The following is a 20,850-nucleotide window of genomic DNA, read 5'->3' on the forward strand; positions in this document are numbered from 1 at the left end:
ATTTCCCAGTTTGCTGGGAAAGCTTTTAATCATACAGGATGGAATTATATCATGGGAGTGTTGGAGTAATTTAGGTTTGGCGCCGGCCTTATCAAAATCATGATGACTTTTTGTGCAAGACCAAACCTTGTACATTTACTGGTGGAACCCTTTCCATCTGTCCTTCCTTCCGTCCATCTTTTCTTCCCTCCTTCCACCTGTTCATTGGTCTGTCCATCCATCCATCCATCTTCATCACAGACACCAAGGATGACTGCCACTGACCTAGCCCAGATTTGCAAAGAGTATGTGACCTGTGAGTCTTTCCAGCCCATTCAACCTCCTCTCTCTCCTCCCTGTGCTCCATCCGTACCTGCCCTTCTCACGAGCAGCCCCGAGATGAGGTGCCAGATGCACTGTGCAATCCAAGGCTTGCCTCAGCAGGGACTGGGCCCAGTTGTCCAAACATCCCCCACCTCTGTGATGTAACCCAACACCATCATGGAGATTTCCTCCAGCTCTGGGCAAACTTGACCGGCTGATGCGCTCCAAGGAAACCCGTGGAAGGGGACACATGACTCACAGAGGCTTGAGATTGCCCAAGCACATCTAGGGACATTACCATGGAGTATGCAAGAGGCAAGATGGCATCTGGAGAGACGCAAGGTCAGCCTCTGAAGTTAAATGTGTTGCCATGTCACCTGCTCTGTGGGCCACAGATGAAGAGTGTACTAAAGAAGGTTTGGTTGTACCTCCTGTGGTAGCCAGGGACACTGTGGTGAGGGTAATTCCAAGTGTGGTAACAGAGCACACCACAGACACTGAAAAAGTGACTCCCTCTAGAATTGATAAGGTGATGGATGGCTTGAGTTACTGGGACTGCTCCCGTTCTGACCTCTTTGCAGCTTTGTGGCTGGCTGCTGGGAAGGTTTCTCTTAAAAAAGTTGGGATATGTTCTGACCAGGTGAAATATGAATGGCAGTAAGAGTTGCACAAAAGCACAGCATTCCCACAAGCTTTCAGTAGGCCTGCCTTCAAACAAGCACCATCCTTCCCACAGAGCACCAAGGGAGGAGTTGTTGCCATTACTTTCTAGGTCAGCCAGCCCCAGGCCTGAAAGCAGCAGTTGTCCTTTGCCTGGATCCCAAAAGGCTGGAATGAGTTTTGGCTAAAATATACAGACTTGAGGGCAAGAACCCCGCAGCAGGGCTACTGCCAGGGCAGGTCTGGGATGGGCTAAGTTTTAAAATGATAGGGAGCTGTCAAATGGAATCACAGAATCGTAGGGGCTGAAGGGACCTGGAAAGATCATCCAGTCCAAACCCTTTGCCAGAGCAGGGTCACCCAGAGCACATCCCACAGGAACGTGTCCAGGTGGGTTTGAATGTCTCCAGAGAAGGAGACTCCAAAACCTCTCTGGGCAGCCTGTCCCAGGGCTCTGTCACTCTCACAGGAAAAAAGCTTTTTCTGATGTTTACGTGGAACCTTTTATGCTGCAGCTTGCACCCATTGCCCCTTGTCCTATCACTGGACATCACTGAGAAGAATCACAGAATCACAGAATGTCCCTGGCTGGAAGAGACCTCCAAGATCATCCAGTCCAGCCCTAGACCTAAGAGTGCAAGCTCACCACTAGACCATGTCCCTAAGCACCAGGTCCACATGCCATTTAGGTGCATCCAGAGATGGTGACTCCACCACTTCCCTGGGCAATCTATTCCAATGCCTGACAACCCTTTCGGTGAAAAAATGCTTCCTAACATCTAACCTAACCCTCCCCTGGCACAGCCTGCATCCGTTCCCTCTGGTCCTACCACATGTCACCAGGGAGAAGAAAATGGAGCACCACTGCAGCTGGTGGGAGCTGTGGATGCTCAGGCCTCCAGAGAGCTGCTGGCAAAGGTGTCCCAGGGGGGAAAACTGCACAGCAACACGGCGGTGGCCCTGAGGACACGTGGGTGGCTGTGGTAGCAGAGGATCTCTCCAGAACCAGCCTCTAGCTATTGTCCCCACCCGTTTCATGCACCTGCCATGATGCAGCTGGACACAGGCATGGGAGAACTTCCCTGAGAGGAGCCTGTAACTCTGGTGGAGGAGACAAAGGTGTTTGGTAAGGAAGGCTGAGGCAGGGCAGCCTTGGAGGCACAGGGCAGGTGCTCTCAGCAGAGGGAAGAGAGCTGCAGCCAAAGGTGACTCTGACAGTGGGTGGTGCTGGTGAGGAAGAGCTGCACCAGAGGGATGGAGGTGGTGCCAGCAGAAACCATGGAAAGAATGAGGGAGGTTCACTCTCCGAGACAAATTATTTGGGGTGTGTCATCAGGACCTGGCTGCACGGTTGCTGGACCAGCAATCTACATCCAGCCAGCCCAAGCTGTTGAGGTGGCAGGCTGGTATGTGGCCCCAAGCTTGTTCAGTTGCTCAATTATGTGCAGGAGTGAGAAAAACACAGGGTCTCAAGGGCTGTTATGGGCTGGGAGTAAGATGAGCAACAGGATAAGAGGAGAAAGCCCAAGTCACATCAAGGCAGTCAGCTAAAAGTTAACATAGATAGAAAAAACCCCAAACAAATCCTGCCCAGGCCTGAAAGTGGACTGTTCCTCTTGGATTTACCTGACTCAAATAGCTGTTGCTGTCACTGCAATTTACCACTTGTGCAAGTGCAGCAGTGGGCACAGCGTGGGCAGCTGAGACCTACCTCTGTAGGGCTGCACAGGGGCAGAGGGGCTGGCAATGAGCAGGGCAAGGGGAAGGTTGGAAGCCACTTTTGGCCACTGGAGCTGCAGTAACAGGACCTCAGATACGTGGGGTCATCACTTACAAAAAGGTGTGGGGAGAGTCCCTTTTTGTGCTGCTCAAACCAGGGGGAGCAGAGGAGCAGAAAAGGGCAGAAGGGTGGCCAGGCTGCACCTGCCTCTGGGCTGGGTCCCTCCTGCAAGTCCATGTTTCTGGAGGATGGACAGGGACCAGCAGGAGCAGTTCACAGACAGGCAGGGAAGCCTGAGGGGGAAACGAAGGTGTGTCACCACGTATCCTAACTGGGTCACAGCAAGAACGGAAGGAGGCTCCAAGAATCGATTTTTTTGCCCCATCTTCCCACTGGGAAAGGCTGTGCAAACAATGAGGCTGTGGCTGGGGTTGCCTATTAGCTGTCACCAGTAACCTGGCAGAACAGGTTCCTGTGTGACAACTGGATTACAGCAGGAGAGAGGAAGTGAAAAGCTGAGGGGCAGCTAATAATGGCCCTGTGACACAAGACTTAACCCATTTAACTGGGAATGACCAACAATGCCCTTCTAACTTGATGCTGAAGGAAGACACAAAGGACCAGGCACACCAGGGATAAAATTGTACCCAGCAGACCCATCCTAAAACCCAACTGACCTGCACTGAGGGCTGGGTAAGGCCTTACAAGCAGAACTCAGATGCAGCAGCCTGGAGCATCCCCTGCTGTGTGCTGCTGTAGCATCTATCACCTGTAACGTTGGTCTGCTGGGGTCACACCTTTGTTTTGCTATAGGTAGACATCCCTCCTCATCACCTCCTGCACTCCCCACCGGGGAGAGAAGTGCAATGAAAACAGGCAGATTCTGGGCAGAGCTATTTCATCACAGCCCAGGTCTGCCCGACCACACCTTTGCTGGTGCTCGTCAGAGGAAAGATAGCAGGGAAAGTTACTCCAAGTCAGGAAGTGAGTATCAAGCTGGGCAAGAAGCAGAGCTGTCATCCCACATGACTCATCTGTTCCAAAGGAAGGGACACAGGCCACAGGGCCAGGGAAGAGCACTTGGGCAAGTCTTTTCCACCCTGCCTCCCAGCCTCAACTGCAGGAACCACCCTCAGTTCCCACTCACCGACCCCGTTCTCCAGCAGGAGCTCCACAGCCACGTTCCTGAGGATGGCTGCTGCCCAAACAACTTGTCCCAACAGCCTCCTGCCACGGGATTGCTGCATGTGTGCATGGAGGAACTTGCAGGATCCCTTCCATGGCAGGTCACAGGCAGGCTTTCATCTGCAGGACAATGCAAGGCAGGTTTAAGCTCCGCTGCCTACAAGCTCAGCTGAGAATTAGTGCTGGACAACACAGAGCAGAAAAGCAAGGCAAGTCACTTCTGAGAATAAGATCCCCCCCTTGTATTTGCTTGATCTCAGAAGCATCTAACACAAGTGGACAATTTAAGGAGAGGGAACGAGCCAGTTTATTCTTTCACAAGGGCCTCTGGCTGAATGGCAGCTTCTGAAACTCATCACTTTGCAGCCTATCAAGTCCTACCATTCATTCTTCCTTAGGAAGATCCTGTTGCACAGGCCAAGAGATCACAGGCCTCACTCTCACAAACACCAAGGAACACAGGCCTTGCAGCTCACATGGACCCCTGACAAAAGACCAGGAATGACATCAAGGTTGTGCTTTTTCCTCACACCCTCTGGAAGTTTGAGAAGTGATTAACAGGGATGACTGAGATGCAACAAGAAGCCTTCCTGTTCACAGGGACTCACACTCAGGGTGCAGCTAAACCCATCAGGCTATTTGATCATTATTTCAGGCTAACAAGATACCTATTTTAAGCCCAAGCTCAAAAACTTTGCCCTGCTCCCAGCTGTACAATAGACACTATGGCAGAAGTGCTATGGGAAGGACTCAAGTGCTGGTACCAAGCCTGAGGGAGCTTTTGTTCTGCAGCTACACTCACACCCTGAGCTGCCATCTGTTACTGTGTTCAGCTGCAGAGACCCACCAACTTGTGCTGCTGTAATCCAGAGTATATCAGCACAACTTTCCTGATGGTATGGATGAGCCAAGAGCCATGCTGCTGTCAGGCAGCAGATGCTGGAGATGCTGTGCCAGGAGCTGTGCTCTTTCTTCCTTGAAGTCTTCCTCCAATCACACCAGCTAATAGCTGTGTTCATTGGATACATATCATCAGTGATACTATGGTTTCTCTCTCAAAAAATAACTGCTGGGGCTCCAAACATCCTGCTCAACCAGGCCATGCCAAGTTTCCCTTCAAGTCAAACCGCAGAGACATTTTGACTTTGTTAACAACTTTTATTTTAAGGAGTAGAATTGTTTTGAACATATTCACAAGAATAAATATAAAATTACTCTTCAGAGTAAGAAGATGAGTTTTTATAAAAATATATCTCTATCCCACAGAACCACTCAGGTGGGGTTCTCATTAGGAAATATTATTTAATAAAAAAATAAAACACTGAAAATACAATGCTTGACCTATACTGATTGGATCACAGAACATCTGAAATTTTTTAAAGGATATAAATATTGTAAATATTGTTAATAAAAATAACGTTTAAATAGATGGGAAGCCTCTGAGTCCACCCAGATGAACAGAACACTGTAGGAAGCCACCATTTCTTCTACAGGGCACCAACTTCCTTGTACTCGCTGGCGTTTGTTCGTCTCTTCTTGTTTCGGTACCTGGAAGGAAAGAAGGGTGAGTTCTGGAAAGCCAGTTTTTCCAAATGGCTTTCTGGGGAGTGAGGGAGGGGGAGGATGAAGGAAGAAAATAAAACCAACACTGTATGACCTCCTAAGGTTTGTTTCAATCCTCTAGCAGCTAGGCTCTGTCTGTGCTCCTTTCCAGGTCTGAGATAACTTGCATGCGGAGTCTCATTTCTCAGCCCTTCACTGAGGATTTCACATCTGCACTGAAGACTTGCTGCTGGTACTAGGTTTGTCTTTGAGAAATCCTGCTGGATCCTTCCCTGCAAAAGGGCTGAGCACCCTACCCAACTAGGCAGTCTTCTGTTGGAGATGAGGTACCATCCAGTCTTCGGGTGGGGAAGAGGAGCCCTCACCCTCTAGCTGTGCGACCTGTGAAGCTGAGCTCTGCCTCTGGGGGTGGTTCCTCCTTCTGGGCTATCTGACAGCTGCTTACCATCAGTTATCAGCCTGAAGAACAACTCCTGCTGCTGGTGGGTCTGCTAAGGGAGGGAACTACTGTCCTCCATGGCAAAGCTGGTAAGGCAATGCTTGTGATATCACAGTCACCACAATAACACAGCGGGTCAACTAATTAGCTAGCATTAATCCACCCAAGTTCCTGATGACTGGGGAAATGGCACTACCAACCAAAGGCACTACAATTCTACAATTTCCCTGTTCCTCGTGTGCTCTCTCCTTTACCTCAGCACATCCTCTAAGACAGAGGTGAACTAACCTGTACAGTCCTCTGTCAGGGTTAGAAGGCATCAAAGGGTGCTGCTGCCCGGCCTGCCACGTGGGCTCAGCTGTGCAGACCCTGCCACGTGGGCTCAGCTGTGCAGACCCTGCCACGTGGGCTCAGCTGTGCTTGCTGCCTTCTTCTGCACACTCCACTAAGTGCAGGCCACCAGGTCTGTGTATCAAACCACCTCCCTGCAGTCAAGTGAGTGTAGGTAACCCAGTCTGTCTGGAGGTAGTGTAGGTAACCTGGTCTATCTGGAGGTCCTTGGTGGACATCCTACTGCACCTACAGCTGACTTGCCTTCCTGAGCCATGAAGAAAATCCTCTTACCTTCTGCAGATGTAGTAGATTGCAATGGAGAGGGCAGCGAGGAAAAGCAGAACTATGATGACGGTCAGTGCCACGTACTCCTTACTGAGGGGCTGTCTGACAAGTTCTGAATGCACACATCTGACACCAGAGAAGCCTAAATCACACCTGAGGGTAAGAGAGGCAGAATTAGAGCCATCACTTCAGCAGTCCTCAACACAGGCTCTGCTGCTGACCTGCTGTTTCCCCTGGGACAAGCAATTTGACCTGATGGAACTCAAGCCCATGCGCTCCCAGAAATGGTTGCGAATTCTTCAAGGAAACAAGAAATTCCCTTAAAAACACCTAGAGGGTCTTTATTTTGTCGTCTGGATCAAAGGAGAGACCTTGCTGCTTTGCCTGAGGTCTGGATCTCACGCTACTGTAAATGCAGACGAACAAGGAAAGCAGATCAGAATGAGCATCCCCAGTTTAAGTTGGGTCAGTGACTAATTTCAGCTAAGACTCTCACCCAGCTTTCACTAGAGCCACCAAATGTGCTTAACACTTGCTTAAATGCAGCTAAGGTTTATCATAGACACGCTGCTCCTCTTGAAGTTCTTGTGAACTTGGCTGGATTGGTGTCAGCAGCAGCGAGATCACAGACCACGCAGGGTTCCTATCTCCAAGCCCAGCTGAGGGAGGCCCTGCAGGACACACTGTGCCCAGCCCAGCCCTGCAGTAGTGCCCATCCAACCCCTGCAGGACACACTGTGCCCAGCCCAGCCCTGCAGTAGTGCCCATCCAAGCCCTGCAGGACACACTGTGCCCAGCCCATACCTGCAGTAGTGCTCATCCAAGTCCACTATGTACACGCACTGTCCATGGAAGCAGTAGTCCTTCATTTCAGGCTTGCATCTAGTTATCCCAACTTGAGCCACACGTGGACTGTCCTCTGTCTGGACTGTAAGGAGACTTCATTAGCATCTCATCAGCCTCACTGTCCCTTTGCATTTCCTAAGCTTTACATGTGTGACTACTAGTCTGGCTACCAAGAGACCTCCACCAGTGCAGAAGGCATTAAAGAAGGTGAGGCTTGTGAACAGGGAGAGGATTCTCCTAGGCCAGGAAAAGACCCCTGACTTTTCCTTCAGGAGTTCCACATAAGCTATTTCTGGTTTTACAGCAGAGTTCTCACCTCAGACAAAGCTCTTCTGCTGACAAAGCAGTATTAAAGAAAATGCAGGCTAAAAAAATGGTTCTTGTTCAATGATACTGAGAGCTTTGCAGCATGTTGGCAATATTGCTCAAGAGAACAATTATTTCCAAGAGGACCTCAGTGATGCCACCAGCCCAAGCAAGATGGGAACCAAAGACTTGTTATTTACAATGAGAGCTGTGCAGTAACTCACTTAGTGCTGTTGTACAGTTCTCCATTTCACCAGGCCCACATAACGGGATCACTGTTGTGCCCAGGACTCCTTGCAATAGGTAACCTATGAGAGATGAAAAAGAAGAGTCAAAACTAGATGCTTTTCAAGTAGAGTTAAGAATTTCAGCTACTACACTCTTATTAACAAGAAAAACAGAAACATTTTATCTTTGTAGGAAAAAAGTCTTACCAGCTGAAAAAAACAGAGGTCTGAGAGATTTGCTGCCTATACTATATAAGGCAGCCCAAAGAAACATGTCCAAAATACAAGCTTTTAATGTAGAACAAATTTCAAACAGAAGCTCAGTGTCTGTGACCACCTCTCACACACACTCCGAGTGAAACTGGGCAGGAACAGGCTTGGAGAGGCACACAGGAGAGGCAGGAATTAGGCCAGCTCTGCCCACGTTGGGTTTCTGAACAGGCTGGCATGGCACCTGCACAAGGGACATGGCCAAAGTTCCACAATCAGGCCCCAGAGTCCAGCATTCACCTCAGCAGGAGTTCTTTTGGTGATCAAAATCAAGACATCCTTGAGTCACAACACCCCATGGGCAGAGACTTTCCAAGGACTCATCAAGTCAGTGCAGCTGGTGACTCAGCACACTAAGTGGGTGCTGACCATGCTCAGTGCCCCACCGTTGCCTTCAGAGACCACGTGCTGCTCAAGGTGGGCTTCACACCAATGCTGCTCTTCATCCTCAGCCCTCTCCTTGCTGTAACCAGCCTGCAAGCCTCTCATGTCTCAGCTTTTCAGTTAAAACTCACTTGCAAGGACAGCTAACATGAGATACCAAACCCTCTTCATCTGGCCACTGTGTTGGAAAGGTCACTGCACAGTGAAGTCTGGCTGCTGGAGAGGTGGCTGCACTTCCAAGGGCTTCCCTTCTCTCAGAGATTCAGCTTGGACATCTTTCAGGCTGTATAATGCTGCAGAGACACAGCTTTCAGGTATGCTACCAGCTAAAGAAACATTTCCAAAAGGGATTCGAAAGCCAACCCAAGTACTTGTAGCTTCATGGCTAGCCCATGAGAAGCAGCCCATGTTTGCCCCAGCTGGCCATGGAATCCACTTGGCTAGCACTCCTTCTGTGGTCACAAATGAACCTGCTCATGAACTGCTTAGTCATGAGTCCCATTCCACAGAAGTCTGTAATTTGTGTCTTTGGGCTGTTTGCCTCTATTAACTTGTCAGGTCATGCATGTCTAATGGAGGGAGTGTGCCTTCCTAATTTCTTGATCACTCTAATTCAAGTCCAGTTATTAGAAAGTTTCATTACATCACAGAGTTAAATCTGGTAGTGATTTGTGGATTTCCTGTAGCTCTTCTATTGGTGGGTGATTAGTAGCTTTATTTCTTTCACGTGTTATTCCAGATAGATACATGAACAGTAGGAAAACCCACCTTAAGCAGACAGGGGCTTTTTTTGTGTGTTTGTTTCTTTAGAAATAATATTCCTTCTCTTTACCAGCCTCTCCACCATATTCCAAGCTAATCAGCCAGGTTTCCACCACGCTTTAGAAGAAAGGAAAGTGCCAGGTCTGCCAGAGAGAGAGTCACTTGACCAACGATGCTGGCACCTTGGTTTGTACAGGGGAGTAAGCTGGAGACACCTGTGCCTGCCACCGTGACTCAGCAGGACCTGCCTTTCACTCTGATGGGGCAGGACCAGCATGTTTACTTTCAGGGTGGGTTTTTTGGGTTGTTGTTTTTCAACAGTGCTGTGCTCGCTGTAGGTTTCAGCAGGGGAAGCAGTTTAACACTCTGTAAGGCCAATTCCAGTCACCAGGATAGAAAACTGAAGGTTTGAAGGATGAGGCATCTGGTGGCAGCTCAGTTACTACTAGAACAGCAGGCTTTGAGCTTCAGCCAGGGACCCAGTGTCCCAAATGATGTCAGGAAAAGATTTACCAAGTCAGTCCTTCTTCCTGGGAACTAGAGGAACGTTTCAAGAGCGCTCCACGGGCTCCTGTGGCACAGGACAGCTCTGTCCCACTAAGCAGACAGTTCCTTGCAAAAAGAGATGCTGAAATCCTGAGACCAGACAGAGTTGGTGACCTGAGGCTCCCCCCTGCTCCCCACATGCTGCTGCTATCATCTCTGTGTGACGTGCTATGGTGAGATTTGGTCTGGAGCCACGTGGCAGCAACAAACACACGTCAAGGCCAAGTATGCAAGAGGTACCCGAGATACCCACTTCTAGCATTCTTAGCTGAGTAGAAGGATTAAGCCAGCTCACGATCTCTTGTAGCTTACATGTTTCTGTCTCAGCTTGCATGCTTCCTTGATCCAAGCATAATGTCAGCAGTTACTTTTTAACCAAAAGCTCCCAGTTTGAGAGTTGCCAGAGCCCAGCTTTTGCACTTGAGAAACTCTAACTTAGGCAGGTGAAAGGAGATGGGTCAGCTCTGCTCTTTGCCCTGGCAGGAGGCACAGCTTTCCAGCTGGAGGAAAGGCCAAAACTCAGAGAACTGTGAGGGACAAGTTAAAAACAACCTCATCCTAGAACATCAAAGGCTTGCCCCACTCCAGCCATGCACAACCACCCAGAGCCTCCTCTGCCTGACTGCAGGCACCAGACAGCAAAAGCCTGGAGTGCAGGTGTGGGTATTTGCTGACACCCAGCAGTATTTTCTGCATTCGGGCAAAGTTCTTCCACTGTTATATTCTGCCCTTTCCCCCATCCACATACTTCTCCTGTGACATCAATGGGAGGGGGATCCTGCAGGAGGATAAGGGATCCACACACCACAATGGCAAAGGAGAGCCTTTCCCTGAATGATTATCAGCTGATGTGTACCAAACACAGGACTTGGGAGAGGAAGTGACATTTTTATTCCTTTGCTGTTCACTAAGCAAACACTCTGCAGGGTACAAGATAACAGTAATGAGCTGGTGGATATTCATTATTCCCAGGAACTCAAGGGCTGCACTTGTGGCTCCACCACCAGCATGTAGGGGCAATACCACCTGGCATTGCAGGAGTTCCTGTAAGGTTAACAGTGGCAGCAGTGGCTGTCACTGGAACAGGAGTAATGCTGCTGTTTGCTTGTCCTTCCACGAAGGATCAAAGAAAAATAAGAGACAGAGACTGGCTGCCTTCACATCCTGCAGCCTTCATCAAAGCTGACATGCAAGGGCTAATTATCAGGTCACTCACTGAAAGACAGCTACAGCTTCCAGTTACAGGATGACTGCTAAGGCTGAAGGAAGGATATCCAGAATACCTGTATCTGAGAACTAGTCTCTTTGCAAGATTTACACCTGTTTTAAAGGGATCAATCATCATTCAAGTTGGCTTTGCCTGTCACCAAGATCACTAGTCTTGTACTAGTTCACCTGCAGATGCCGTGAAGCTACTTCACATTTGGCACCTCTGGTCTCTCTGCCACAGTGGCAGCATCCACACTTTTCCCATGGGTTGCACTTTCAAAGCAGTGCCAAGCACAGAGGTGTCCAGCTGACACACGCCTGGAGGATCTCAGACCACTTTAACTCTGGAGACAGACCAAGGTGGATCCCTGTCACATGATTTTGGACACCCAGAGCATGCCTGACTGTTTAAGGCCTCCTTTGTATAGACTAAGCAGAAAGGGGCAAGTTGGCCAGTCTGTCCATTGGCTTTGTGAGCACCACTGCTACCACCCTTGAGCTCCAGAGTGTTGCCTTCTGTAGCCCTCTGCTGCTCACCTCCCCAGCGAGCCACAGGAGCTTGCAGGTCATCTCAGAAAGAGCAAGGACCTCTGGCAATAAAGGCTGGCTGGGTGGCTGTGTTTTAGATGAGGATCACAGAAATGCAGAGTTAGCCAGGAAAGCCTTGCAAATAGCTTAGTCTTAATTCAAGATTTGGCTGTGCAACTATTAGACCTTGCTCACATCAATCACAGCATCTCTGGAGTTCAGGTTACCCATGTAGGCTCAGCATTTTTTCCTGGAAAAGGGGAAGCAGTCAGTTGAGATAACTTTAACCACCTCAGACAGAGCATACCTCCCCATCCTTGCACTCAGGATACATCACCTGGCTTCTTCTTGAGGTTTTGGGGAGGGTGTACCCGGTGCCTAGTTGCCTGACCATGCCCAGGTGGCAAGTGCCCAACACTCCTCTTCCTGAGATGAGACAGACAAGATGTACAGGTTGCTCTTCTCACCCATGTGAAAGGAGATGCTATCAGTCCTTTCCACCCCTCATCCCCCTGCATTCTGTGTATATTTGGCCATTGTCTAAATGGAGGCACCAGATGTGACGGGCCTGAGAGAGAGAGGGGCTCAGATTACCTTTAGGGCAACTGTGCAGAACTGTCTATATGTGTTTCTGGAAAGTAGTGTCCAGGTTTCCCCATCTCACATTTAGTACCCATGACTTCAGAATTGCCAACCCAAAGTCGTGGATGCCCAGGGCCAGGCCAGAGTAGCTCTGAGGCAGCCCTGGGGAAGACTGCTCCAAAACGACTACAGGCCCACACAATCACCTTCAGCATCGTGCCAGGACTTACCCTTAAGCAGAGATAATGCAGATAATTACACACTATGTGCATGCAGTCACCTCAGCACTGCTTCCACCCCTGTGGGGACCTACACAACAGTGATCTCATTTACATGCTAACCCTGTGCCACTCTGCTTTACACCACATGAGTGGGGGGAGAGATCCCTACACTACAGAAGAAGCAGAAATCCATTGTTCTTCCAGACACATCTGCTAACACCATTTTCCACATCTCCAGACTCGGCAATCTCTGTGTCCAGCCCACTTGCTGATGGCCAGACAAATGTCATGCAGGAAAACACAAGTTCACCAGCACCTGAAACTGTCCAGTGGGTCTGGAGGTCCAAGGCCTGCCTTCCTCACTGAGGAAGGATTATAGTGACTGCAAGGAGACCAGTGCCAAGGCTCCTGCAGTAACTCATGGAAAAGGTAGGGCCTGGGCTTGGCTCCATCACCACCACATCACCGTATGGCTGGCACAGCACTATGGCTCCTCAGAGGTGAGTGACAGCTCTCCCAGCACTGCCTTTCTACTGCACAGTGGCCAAGCCCACAGTAGGCAAGGTGAGAAGCTGGCAATGACTGTTGCTTCAGTTGGACTTCAGCTGTTAAGGAGGGAACATCTCTAAGTCTGGCATAACACCAGCTACAGACAGTCTTCCCAGCTTCTGCCAGTGGCACTGAGTTCTGTTTACACTACTGACCTGGGAGGGAAAGGCAGTAAAGTGCTAGTACCACTCGTTATGATGCCATCTAGCTATGACTAATCTACCCCTTCCTATTAGGCTTTGTGCCTGCCCCGGAAATTAATAAAACTGTATCCAAATCCATGAAGACATACCAGTTCCTTCCAGTGCCAGTTTTGTACAAAGCACGGCTGAGTCACAGACTACAAGGTGCTCAGCCCTCTGTCCTGGCAAGCAAGGTGCTGTGCAGCAGCTGATCCATCAGCTATTATGGAAACAGCTGGCCAAGATGGAAGGCAGAAACTCATGCTGCAGCGGGCTTAACAGATGAGGGATCATCTGCCCCAAAAAAGAAGCCTTGGGAGCTGAGCTTGGGAGCTGAGCTTTCCCATCCACTGCCACCCTGAGCCCAACATCACGAGTGTGATTAAAGCACTGTGTGAATGTGCCAGGTCTTGGTCCTGCCTCAAACACTAGCTGCCCAAACAGTTGCAGCCACCTCCTCACAGGGTCAGCTCCTGGCAGGCACTGCCTGTCACTGCCAGTGCCCAGCAGAGGCATGTGGGGCCAGGATCAGCTGGTGCTTCACAGCACACTCGATGCTCTAAGCCTACACATGTTCACCGTGGACTTTCAGATAGCTCATGTCACGCAACAGAGTTACACGTTCCCAGCAAGGAGGTGGAGAAGTGTCAAGCAAAGGGAAGGCACAACCTGTTTGGTTACTACAAGGAAGTCCCTGCTGCCATGGGGATTCACCTGCTGAGCTCACCTGGAGCACAGCCTGAGTGAAGGCACCAGGACCAGACCACAGTCAAGACAGGACAAGGCAAAAGAGAAGACTTGCACTGCCTGGAGCAGACTGTGCTGCAAGAGGACTTGGGGAGCAGGGAAATGAACATTCACCTTCACTCAGCCACCGGGGACACCCGGGCATCACACAAGCAACTAAACCTCCCACACCAGCACCCAGCCAAGTCAGCCCCGTGGCCCCCACTCCTCAACTCACACAGCCACGCAGGCCCACCCATCCCTGCCCCCTAACTTCACCCCTCAGAGGAGAAACACCGCGGCTTCACCCGAAAGCCAGCTGAGCTTGACGTGCTGCTGGAGGTTTCCCAGCAGCGAGAGAATCTGCCCAGCCCAGGGGCTTGGTGCCCGTTTCCCCTCCCGGAGCCGACGGGCAGCGCAGCGGAGCCCCGGTACCCCCCCAGAGCCCCGGTACCCACCCACCCAGAGCCCCGGTACTCACCCAGCCAGAGCAGGAGGCTGCGGGAGTGCAGGCAGCCGGCGTCCATCACCCGGAGGAAGAGGCACAGGAGGCAGAGAAGGAAGGAGGCAGAAGAGAAGGAGGCACAGGAGGAGGAGGCAGAGGCAGCAGAGCCGTGTGTTGCCAGCCGCGCCGTCCGGCACCTTTATGGGCCGCCGGGAGAGGCGGGGCGATGCTGGCCGGTGATGAAACCCCGGCCGCGATCGGGGCAGGTACCTCTTTGCTTCCTGCCCCACCGCCCCCTCACGGGCAGGAGGAAGCATCCTGCCCACCCCCCTGCCCCTCCGGCCACGGTTGCGTTTCCCTGTTTTAGCCAGCATTGCTGTCAGCACTACGTGGGCTGGTCACAGTGACCTGGTCCAGGCACTGCTGCCCAGCACTTCCCGGGCCAGGGGTGCCCAGGGCTGCCTGCACAGCCTCGGCACCTCCTCCTTGCCCTCAGCCCATCGGTGCAGCGCCGAGCTGAGGCTGGTCACCGGCTGCTGGGCTCTGCCTGCACACAAAGGACCACCCGGGCCATCTCACTGCCTGCACGGAAAGCAAGCTTTGGAACACAGCTCAGGGCGGGCAGCCAGAAACGTGCTGCCTTCCCTCATCTCCCAGCTCCTGGCATTTCTCAAGTGACCCCTCGGCACTCGGGTGCTGCTGCCAGGGAGCCTTGGTCCCTACGGCAGGACTGGCCTGTTAAGCTGCAGCCCAGGAGTCAGGAACACCAGCACCTCGGCCTGCAGCAACAGCCTCAAGGTCAGCAGGTGCTCACAGCACATGGCCCCTCCAGCCCTTGGCCTCCTCACAGCCTGGGAGCACAAGCAGCTCCTGGTAGCCACAGACCTTTCAGCTACTGAGACAAAAGCCAACTAGTTACAACTGCTTTTTAAAAACCCCCTCCCTGCTGAAGCCCACACACTGTCACTATGTTAGGCAAGGCCTCATTTGCCACTTACATCCCATCATCAGAAGGCTGCAGGAGACCCCACCCCCAAATCCCTACTGTAAGCCTTTACCTGATATGTAAAGTGTTTTATCTAAACAAGCTGCTCAGCAATGGTGGTTATTCCTTTTCCTTTTAAAGCAAACAACTTCCTCCTCTGCCACACCACTTTCCATTATCAGAAAAGGCCACAGTGATACCAGGTTTATTGCTGAATTGATAAGCCTATCTCTTGGTGTAAGGAATTTGAGTACTGATAGTGAGGTGCAGTTTAATAGCTGATGACTCAAGTATCCATAGCTTGTCCATTTTACAAGCAGTTAAAGATGCAAGACACTTAGTGGTACAGGATACTGCAGAACATAATATACTACATCTCCACATTCAGATTGCAATCTTAAGTAAAAAACATTAATTCAGGGATCTGGAATAGATCTGGTACTTACAAATTATGCTTCTTATTTTGGGAGCATTTTCTTAGCTCTACAGAAGTGTGGAGATGCTGAAATGAAAAAAAGGCCATGTGTTACTATGGAATTGTATGCCAGCACCATTTAATTATCCAAATAGTATAAGAGTTAGCAAGATAAATGTGATAAAGATGAGTGTGAAAGTAGTGTTTAGAAGTTTGTCCTCCACAAGTAAGTCTATGTAATTATAGCCTTGTATCAGCAGCCCGATACCTTGTAACCCTGACACAATTGGAGACATTCATTGGAATTTCCTCTTTCAGATTTCAATACCTGGAAAACAAGCATCATGCACACATCTTTGTTTCATCTTTCTGTAATATCCTTTGTCCTGTGGTATGTCCACACCTGGCATCCCCACTTGCAGCTTCCACCATCCCATCCTCCCCGTGGAGGCTGCCTCCGTTGAACAAGGTGGATACACACCCCAAGGGCAAACTGGCAGTGCCTCCCTGCACCCATGGCAAGTCAGATGGATTCCATCCCACAGCTCCAAGCCAGAGTGACATGCCTGCACCACGTGGAGAGCCAGCACGGGTTGGGCAACACAGCATCACGGGTGCATTTCAGCTCAGTGCAGTGGCCTGGATTTCTGCTGGTGTGAACTGGCACACCCGAGTCAAGTCAACGGTGGGTTTATGACACTTGGCATCAGACGAGCGAGTAGCCCCCAGAATGCTTTGACCTTTCAGAATTTTCTTCTTTACAAAGTGCAACAAGCATACAAGCAAATATCTCTTAAGAACTTAGGAAAAGACTGACTTGCTTTTATAACCTTAATAACCATCTTTAAGTCTAACTTGCTGCATCAAAAGAAGCGTGGCCAGCGGGTCAAAGGAGCTGACTCTGTCCCTTTGCGCCACGCTAATAAGACCCCACCTGAAGAACTGTGTCCAGCTCTGGAGCCCTCAACACAGGAAGGACATGGAGCTCTTGGAGTGAGTCCAGAGGAGGGCCATGAAGATGATCTGGAGCAGCTCTGCTGTGGGGACAGGCAGGGAGAGTTGAGGTGTTCAGCCTCGAGAAGAGAAGGCTCCAGGGATCCCTTAGAGCACCTTCCAGTGCCTGAAGGGGCTCCAGGAAAGCTGGGGAGGGGCTTGGGACAAGGGCGGGGAGGGAGAGAACAAGGGGGAATGGATTAAAACTGGAAGAGGGGAGATTTAGATTGGACATCAGGAAGAAACTCTTGAGTGTGAGGGTGGTGAGACCCTGGCCCAGGTTGTCCAGGGAAGCTGTGGATGTCCCCTCCCTGGAAGTGTTGAAGGGCAGGTTGGATGGGGCTTGGAGCAATCTGATCTGGTGAGAGGTGTCCCTGCCCATGCAGGGGGGGTTGGAGCTAGATCATCTTTAACGTCCCCTCCAACACAAACTGTTCTATGATTCTATGATTTAAAGAAAACTTCTATTTACAAAGTACTTTGGCCCAGCTCAAGTGCAGCGTGTGCTTAATCATCTTTCAATGCCACAAACACTCACCTCTCCCTCTTGGACAGGGCAGCAGATTCATAGCTGTTATTATTTCAAGGGTATGGACTGAGCTTCATCTGCTAGTTTACCTATCACTGATGACACAGAGGATTTTCTATGAACATCATACACTTTTCAACTTCGAGAGGAAAAAATACAGGTAAAACTTACATTTTTTTTGTGCTTGAAAATAATTTTCCTTGTGGTGATTTGCTGTAGAAGATGTGTTCAAAGCAATGAACTGCCACTTTTTGTAGTGCTTTTACATGACTAAAACCATACATGACAAGTGACTACACTACTTACTTTAGCTGCTTTCTGTAGGATTTGCATCCAGATTTATGCATTGCTCTTGTGGGGATGAATCTGCACTGTTTTTGTCTGCTGAAAATTACACCTATTTGCAAAAATCAATGGGTTTTTTTTTTGTTAGAAAGCATTTTTGAAACCAGAATAAAATCCTTCCTAGTCTTGCACTGAAGCACTTGGCCCTGTTACACACACACAAAAGAAATGCAGTGTTTTCATTAATTCTTGGTCCAGCATTTCTGCAAACAGCACGAGTGCATATGTCAGCATGTCAGAGAAATTTTTATATACTTCCATTGCACAACATGAGAGATTCTCATGAAATGCTCTTAAAAGTACAGATGGTTAATTGAGGTGCAGCTCACTTGAAAGCATTTTCATTTCAATTACAGAAGATTAAGTATGAAAATCCTAAGTGCTAAAAAATATGGGGCTCACATGGGAGCACAAATGCCCTTTTAGGTGATATGTTTAACTGAAGTACCTAGATGAGGAAAAACCTTGAACCAAACTTACTCCATATAAAGGTCAGTTTCAAATCTGCCATGTATGTGAGGGATGAACTAGGTCAAATGTTCTTAAAACAACCAGGCTTTCCTATAAACTATTGCTGCCCCCAAGGCTGAAAGTGGCTGATGCCTCTTCCTGTAAATACAGGGTGAAGTCAAAGCTACTAGACAACACAGATGTTTTGCTGTTTAAAAAAAAAAAAAAAAAGAGTAATTCCCCCACATTCACTAATTTCTTAGCCCACTTCTTGGGTCAGCATTAAGTAGCAATTTAGAAAAAGAAAAAAAAAACACAACCCAAACAGCCAATTCCCATCCATGCCAGTGTGTCTCAGGAGATGGAGAAGAAAAGGCTGACAGATCCACCAGTTCATGCTGGCTTGCTCCCTACAGGGCAGTTTTTAAAGCTTCATTCTACTGGCTTGTCTGACATTTCTATTACTCTCCCCTGGGCAACTCCTGAGTGGCTCAACACATCTCACTGGCAGGAAGAGCTTCATAATGCTCAGCTGGTGTACTCACTTTCCAAATTACAGCCCAGTGCTCCATGCTACCTTATTTCTCAGCCTCCGGTTTGTAGCTTTTTTCATTTCTGGAGTCTTTTCATGACTTCTGTCCTTACTTGCTGCTAGACAAACCTGTGCAACTATTGTACTTGTACCTTTCTAAAGGGTGTTACCAAACCAAGTCCCTCCCGCACCACTGCCCCTACATCTAGTTTCTCCTTGCTCCAAGTGATTTGTTAAGAATATGAGAAGGACCAAGGTGGAAGAACAATGGTTTTCTGGACAGCAGGCTGCAGGCAAGCTGGGAGAAGAACACCAGCCCCCTTACCCAGCAGTCCCATGTGCTGTTCTGTCCACTGGCATCTCTTTTGAGTCATCTCTTCAACCGTGTTCTTCACTCTCCAGGAAGAGGTGAGTTAACCTCTGAGAGAGACAACACATGAACATATGAAGACAGCTCTCTCTGATGGCTCTCCACGTGTACACACGGGTGCAGCATTCAGACCCCTGACCAGCAGAACTGAAATGGGTATGAGAAAGTGTGCTCCTGGCAGCTGACCATGTCACACCCCTGCTCAACAGCTCTGCCTTCAGAGGTTTTTAAGGCCAGGTTGGACGAGGTTTTGTGCAACCTGGTCTAGTGGTGGGGTTCCCTGCTCACGGCAGGGGGGTTGGAACTTGATGATCTTGAAGGTCCCTTCCAACCTTCATGATTCTATGTCCACCTCAGGACAGTGAAATGACAGCCAGAACCACCCCTGAGGGGACTGTGCTACCCAGCAGGCACCCCCTGGCTCCCATCAGGCTATCCCACAGCAGTGGGTCCTGGCTATGGGCTCTCCACTGCTACCCTCCCTCCCACTCTGTGCCTCCCACCCAAACAGCTGGTGCTAGCACGGGGGAGCCAAGAGGAAGACACTCTGTATAGGGGTCCCTTTGGGGGACCTTGGCCATCAGCTAAATGGTGACACAGGCCTCAGTCACAGCGGCTTCAATCCCTCTGCCAAGCATATTTCACCCTTTTCACTGCTGCAGGGGGTGAGAGGGTAAAGCAGAGAAAGAAGAGAGGAAAGACTGTGCCTGTGCTCCAGGCCCTGCACTGCCACCAGGACTTCAGTCATCCCCAGACTCCACATTTTGGCAGAGACTCAGTGGTGACTGTCACCTGCCCGTTACCCATGCGCACGGGGAGCTGGAGCACCCTCGAAACGAGGAGTGTGTCATTAGGGGTGATGGAGCAATTCACCTGAAACCAGCTTAGCCAGCACATGTTCCAGAGCCTAGGGAAGAGGCACAGGTCCACAGGTGTATTTGTTTGGCTTCGTAACTAGTGCTAGGCATGGAAGCAGATGCACTTAGTGGAATTCCCCCATCCACTAGCATTAGGGGACACTCCCAATTCTGATAATTACTGTTAATCATTACTATTAATGAAGTGACCATAAAAAAAAAATGGCTGTCAAGATCAGGATTTTACTGTGCTGGCTGCTGTCATGCAGAGGAGATGAGACAGCCAGCCCCAGGGGACCTATAAACACAGGTGCCCAATCCATTGCTCTTACTTCCAACTAGGACACCGTGGTCCACAATGAAACTCCCCTACAGTGACAATAACCCAGGGCATTCCCTCCAGCTCCCAGCCAGGCTGGTCACATCATGCTCTGCTGAGATGCAGCTGGAACAGAAAGAAGCTCACCAGGAATTTTTTGGGGTCACAACACTCAACAAGATGTTCCCATTCTGTCTTTTCCCTCTCTAGGTCCAACCCTCTATAAAACTCCTTATTCTTTGATCAGCCAACCCTGAGTCACGTGGCACGCGGAAACCTCTGGGGTTTGGTTTGGGAATGACCAAGACTATGCAACATCATCTTCTAGTCACCTTCTCCTCCCATCCACGGTCTGAACATCACCTCAGGTATCCAAGCCTCCCTAGAAACCGTTCCTAGGTCACAGATGGAGGAAATGCAACACCCAGCTTAGCAACAGCCCGGGTACCAACAGGGAGCCTCAGGGAAGGACTGGAGGCCTGTGTGGGACTGAGAAGGACAGAGACAGCTCCAGCACAGGAGGAAACCATCTGCCTGCAATACTGATTTTTCCTCCCACGTATGTGCAGGTCTGACTGTTGTCAGCTACTGGGAAAGCAGACAGACCCCAGTTTTTTTGGTCAGAGCCAGATGTTCCCCAACTCATCTCAGGAGTGCAGCCTAGATTCTTTCCTGACTAAAAAGCAAACAAAAAGGTTTCAGACCCTGCATGTTTCTCGGCTCTCTCAGCAAGGAGCTGTGGGCTTGGCTGAGGGCCAAGGGAAGGCAAAAGCCTAGGGAACTT

The 20,850-nt window shown here is 49.9% G+C and overlaps 2 protein-coding genes across 2 annotated transcripts in view; both read right to left on the reverse strand.

Moving 5' to 3' along the window:
• Positions 1–5,011: 5,011 nt before the first annotated feature.
• EREG (epiregulin) lies at positions 5,012–14,528 on the reverse strand. The gene is made up of 5 exons (XM_051616752.1): positions 14,308–14,528; positions 7,865–7,948; positions 7,293–7,416; positions 6,495–6,641; positions 5,012–5,416 (listed from the first exon to the last, which is right to left on the reverse strand). Exons 1-5 carry the CDS (start codon positions 14,351–14,353, stop codon positions 5,356–5,358), a joined length of 462 nt encoding a protein of 153 aa, XP_051472712.1. The 5' UTR covers positions 14,354–14,528; the 3' UTR covers positions 5,012–5,355.
• The window catches only part of LOC127383591 (bifunctional methylenetetrahydrofolate dehydrogenase/cyclohydrolase 2, mitochondrial-like), a 74,399-nt gene continuing 61,429 nt past the window's right edge, over positions 7,881–20,850 (reverse strand). Inside the window, exons 12-13 of the mRNA XM_051616751.1 lie at positions 15,703–15,758; positions 7,881–7,948 (exon numbers count right to left, since the gene is read on the reverse strand). The gene's annotated coding sequence lies outside the window, so the exon portion shown is untranslated. The remainder of the gene's footprint in view (positions 7,949–15,702; positions 15,759–20,850) is intronic.

Source organism: Apus apus, chromosome 4 (genome assembly GCF_020740795.1).
Source record: "Apus apus isolate bApuApu2 chromosome 4, bApuApu2.pri.cur, whole genome shotgun sequence".
NCBI classification, from domain to species: Eukaryota; Metazoa; Chordata; class Aves; order Apodiformes; family Apodidae; genus Apus; species Apus apus.

Bases quoted from the DNA above. Each gene is read 5' to 3' on its own strand.
- EREG (XM_051616752.1), bottom strand. From the start codon at position 14,353: ATGGACGCCGGCTGCCTGCACTCCCGCAGCCTCCTGCTCTGGCTGG. The intron at 7,417-7,864 runs GTGAGTTACTGC...GTCTCCTTACAG, and splicing joins GAACTGTACAACAGCACTAA to TCCAGACAGAGGACAGTCCA. The intron at 5,417-6,494 runs GTAAGAGGATTT...CTTTCCTTCCAG, and splicing joins ATCTACTACATCTGCAGAAG to GTACCGAAACAAGAAGAGAC.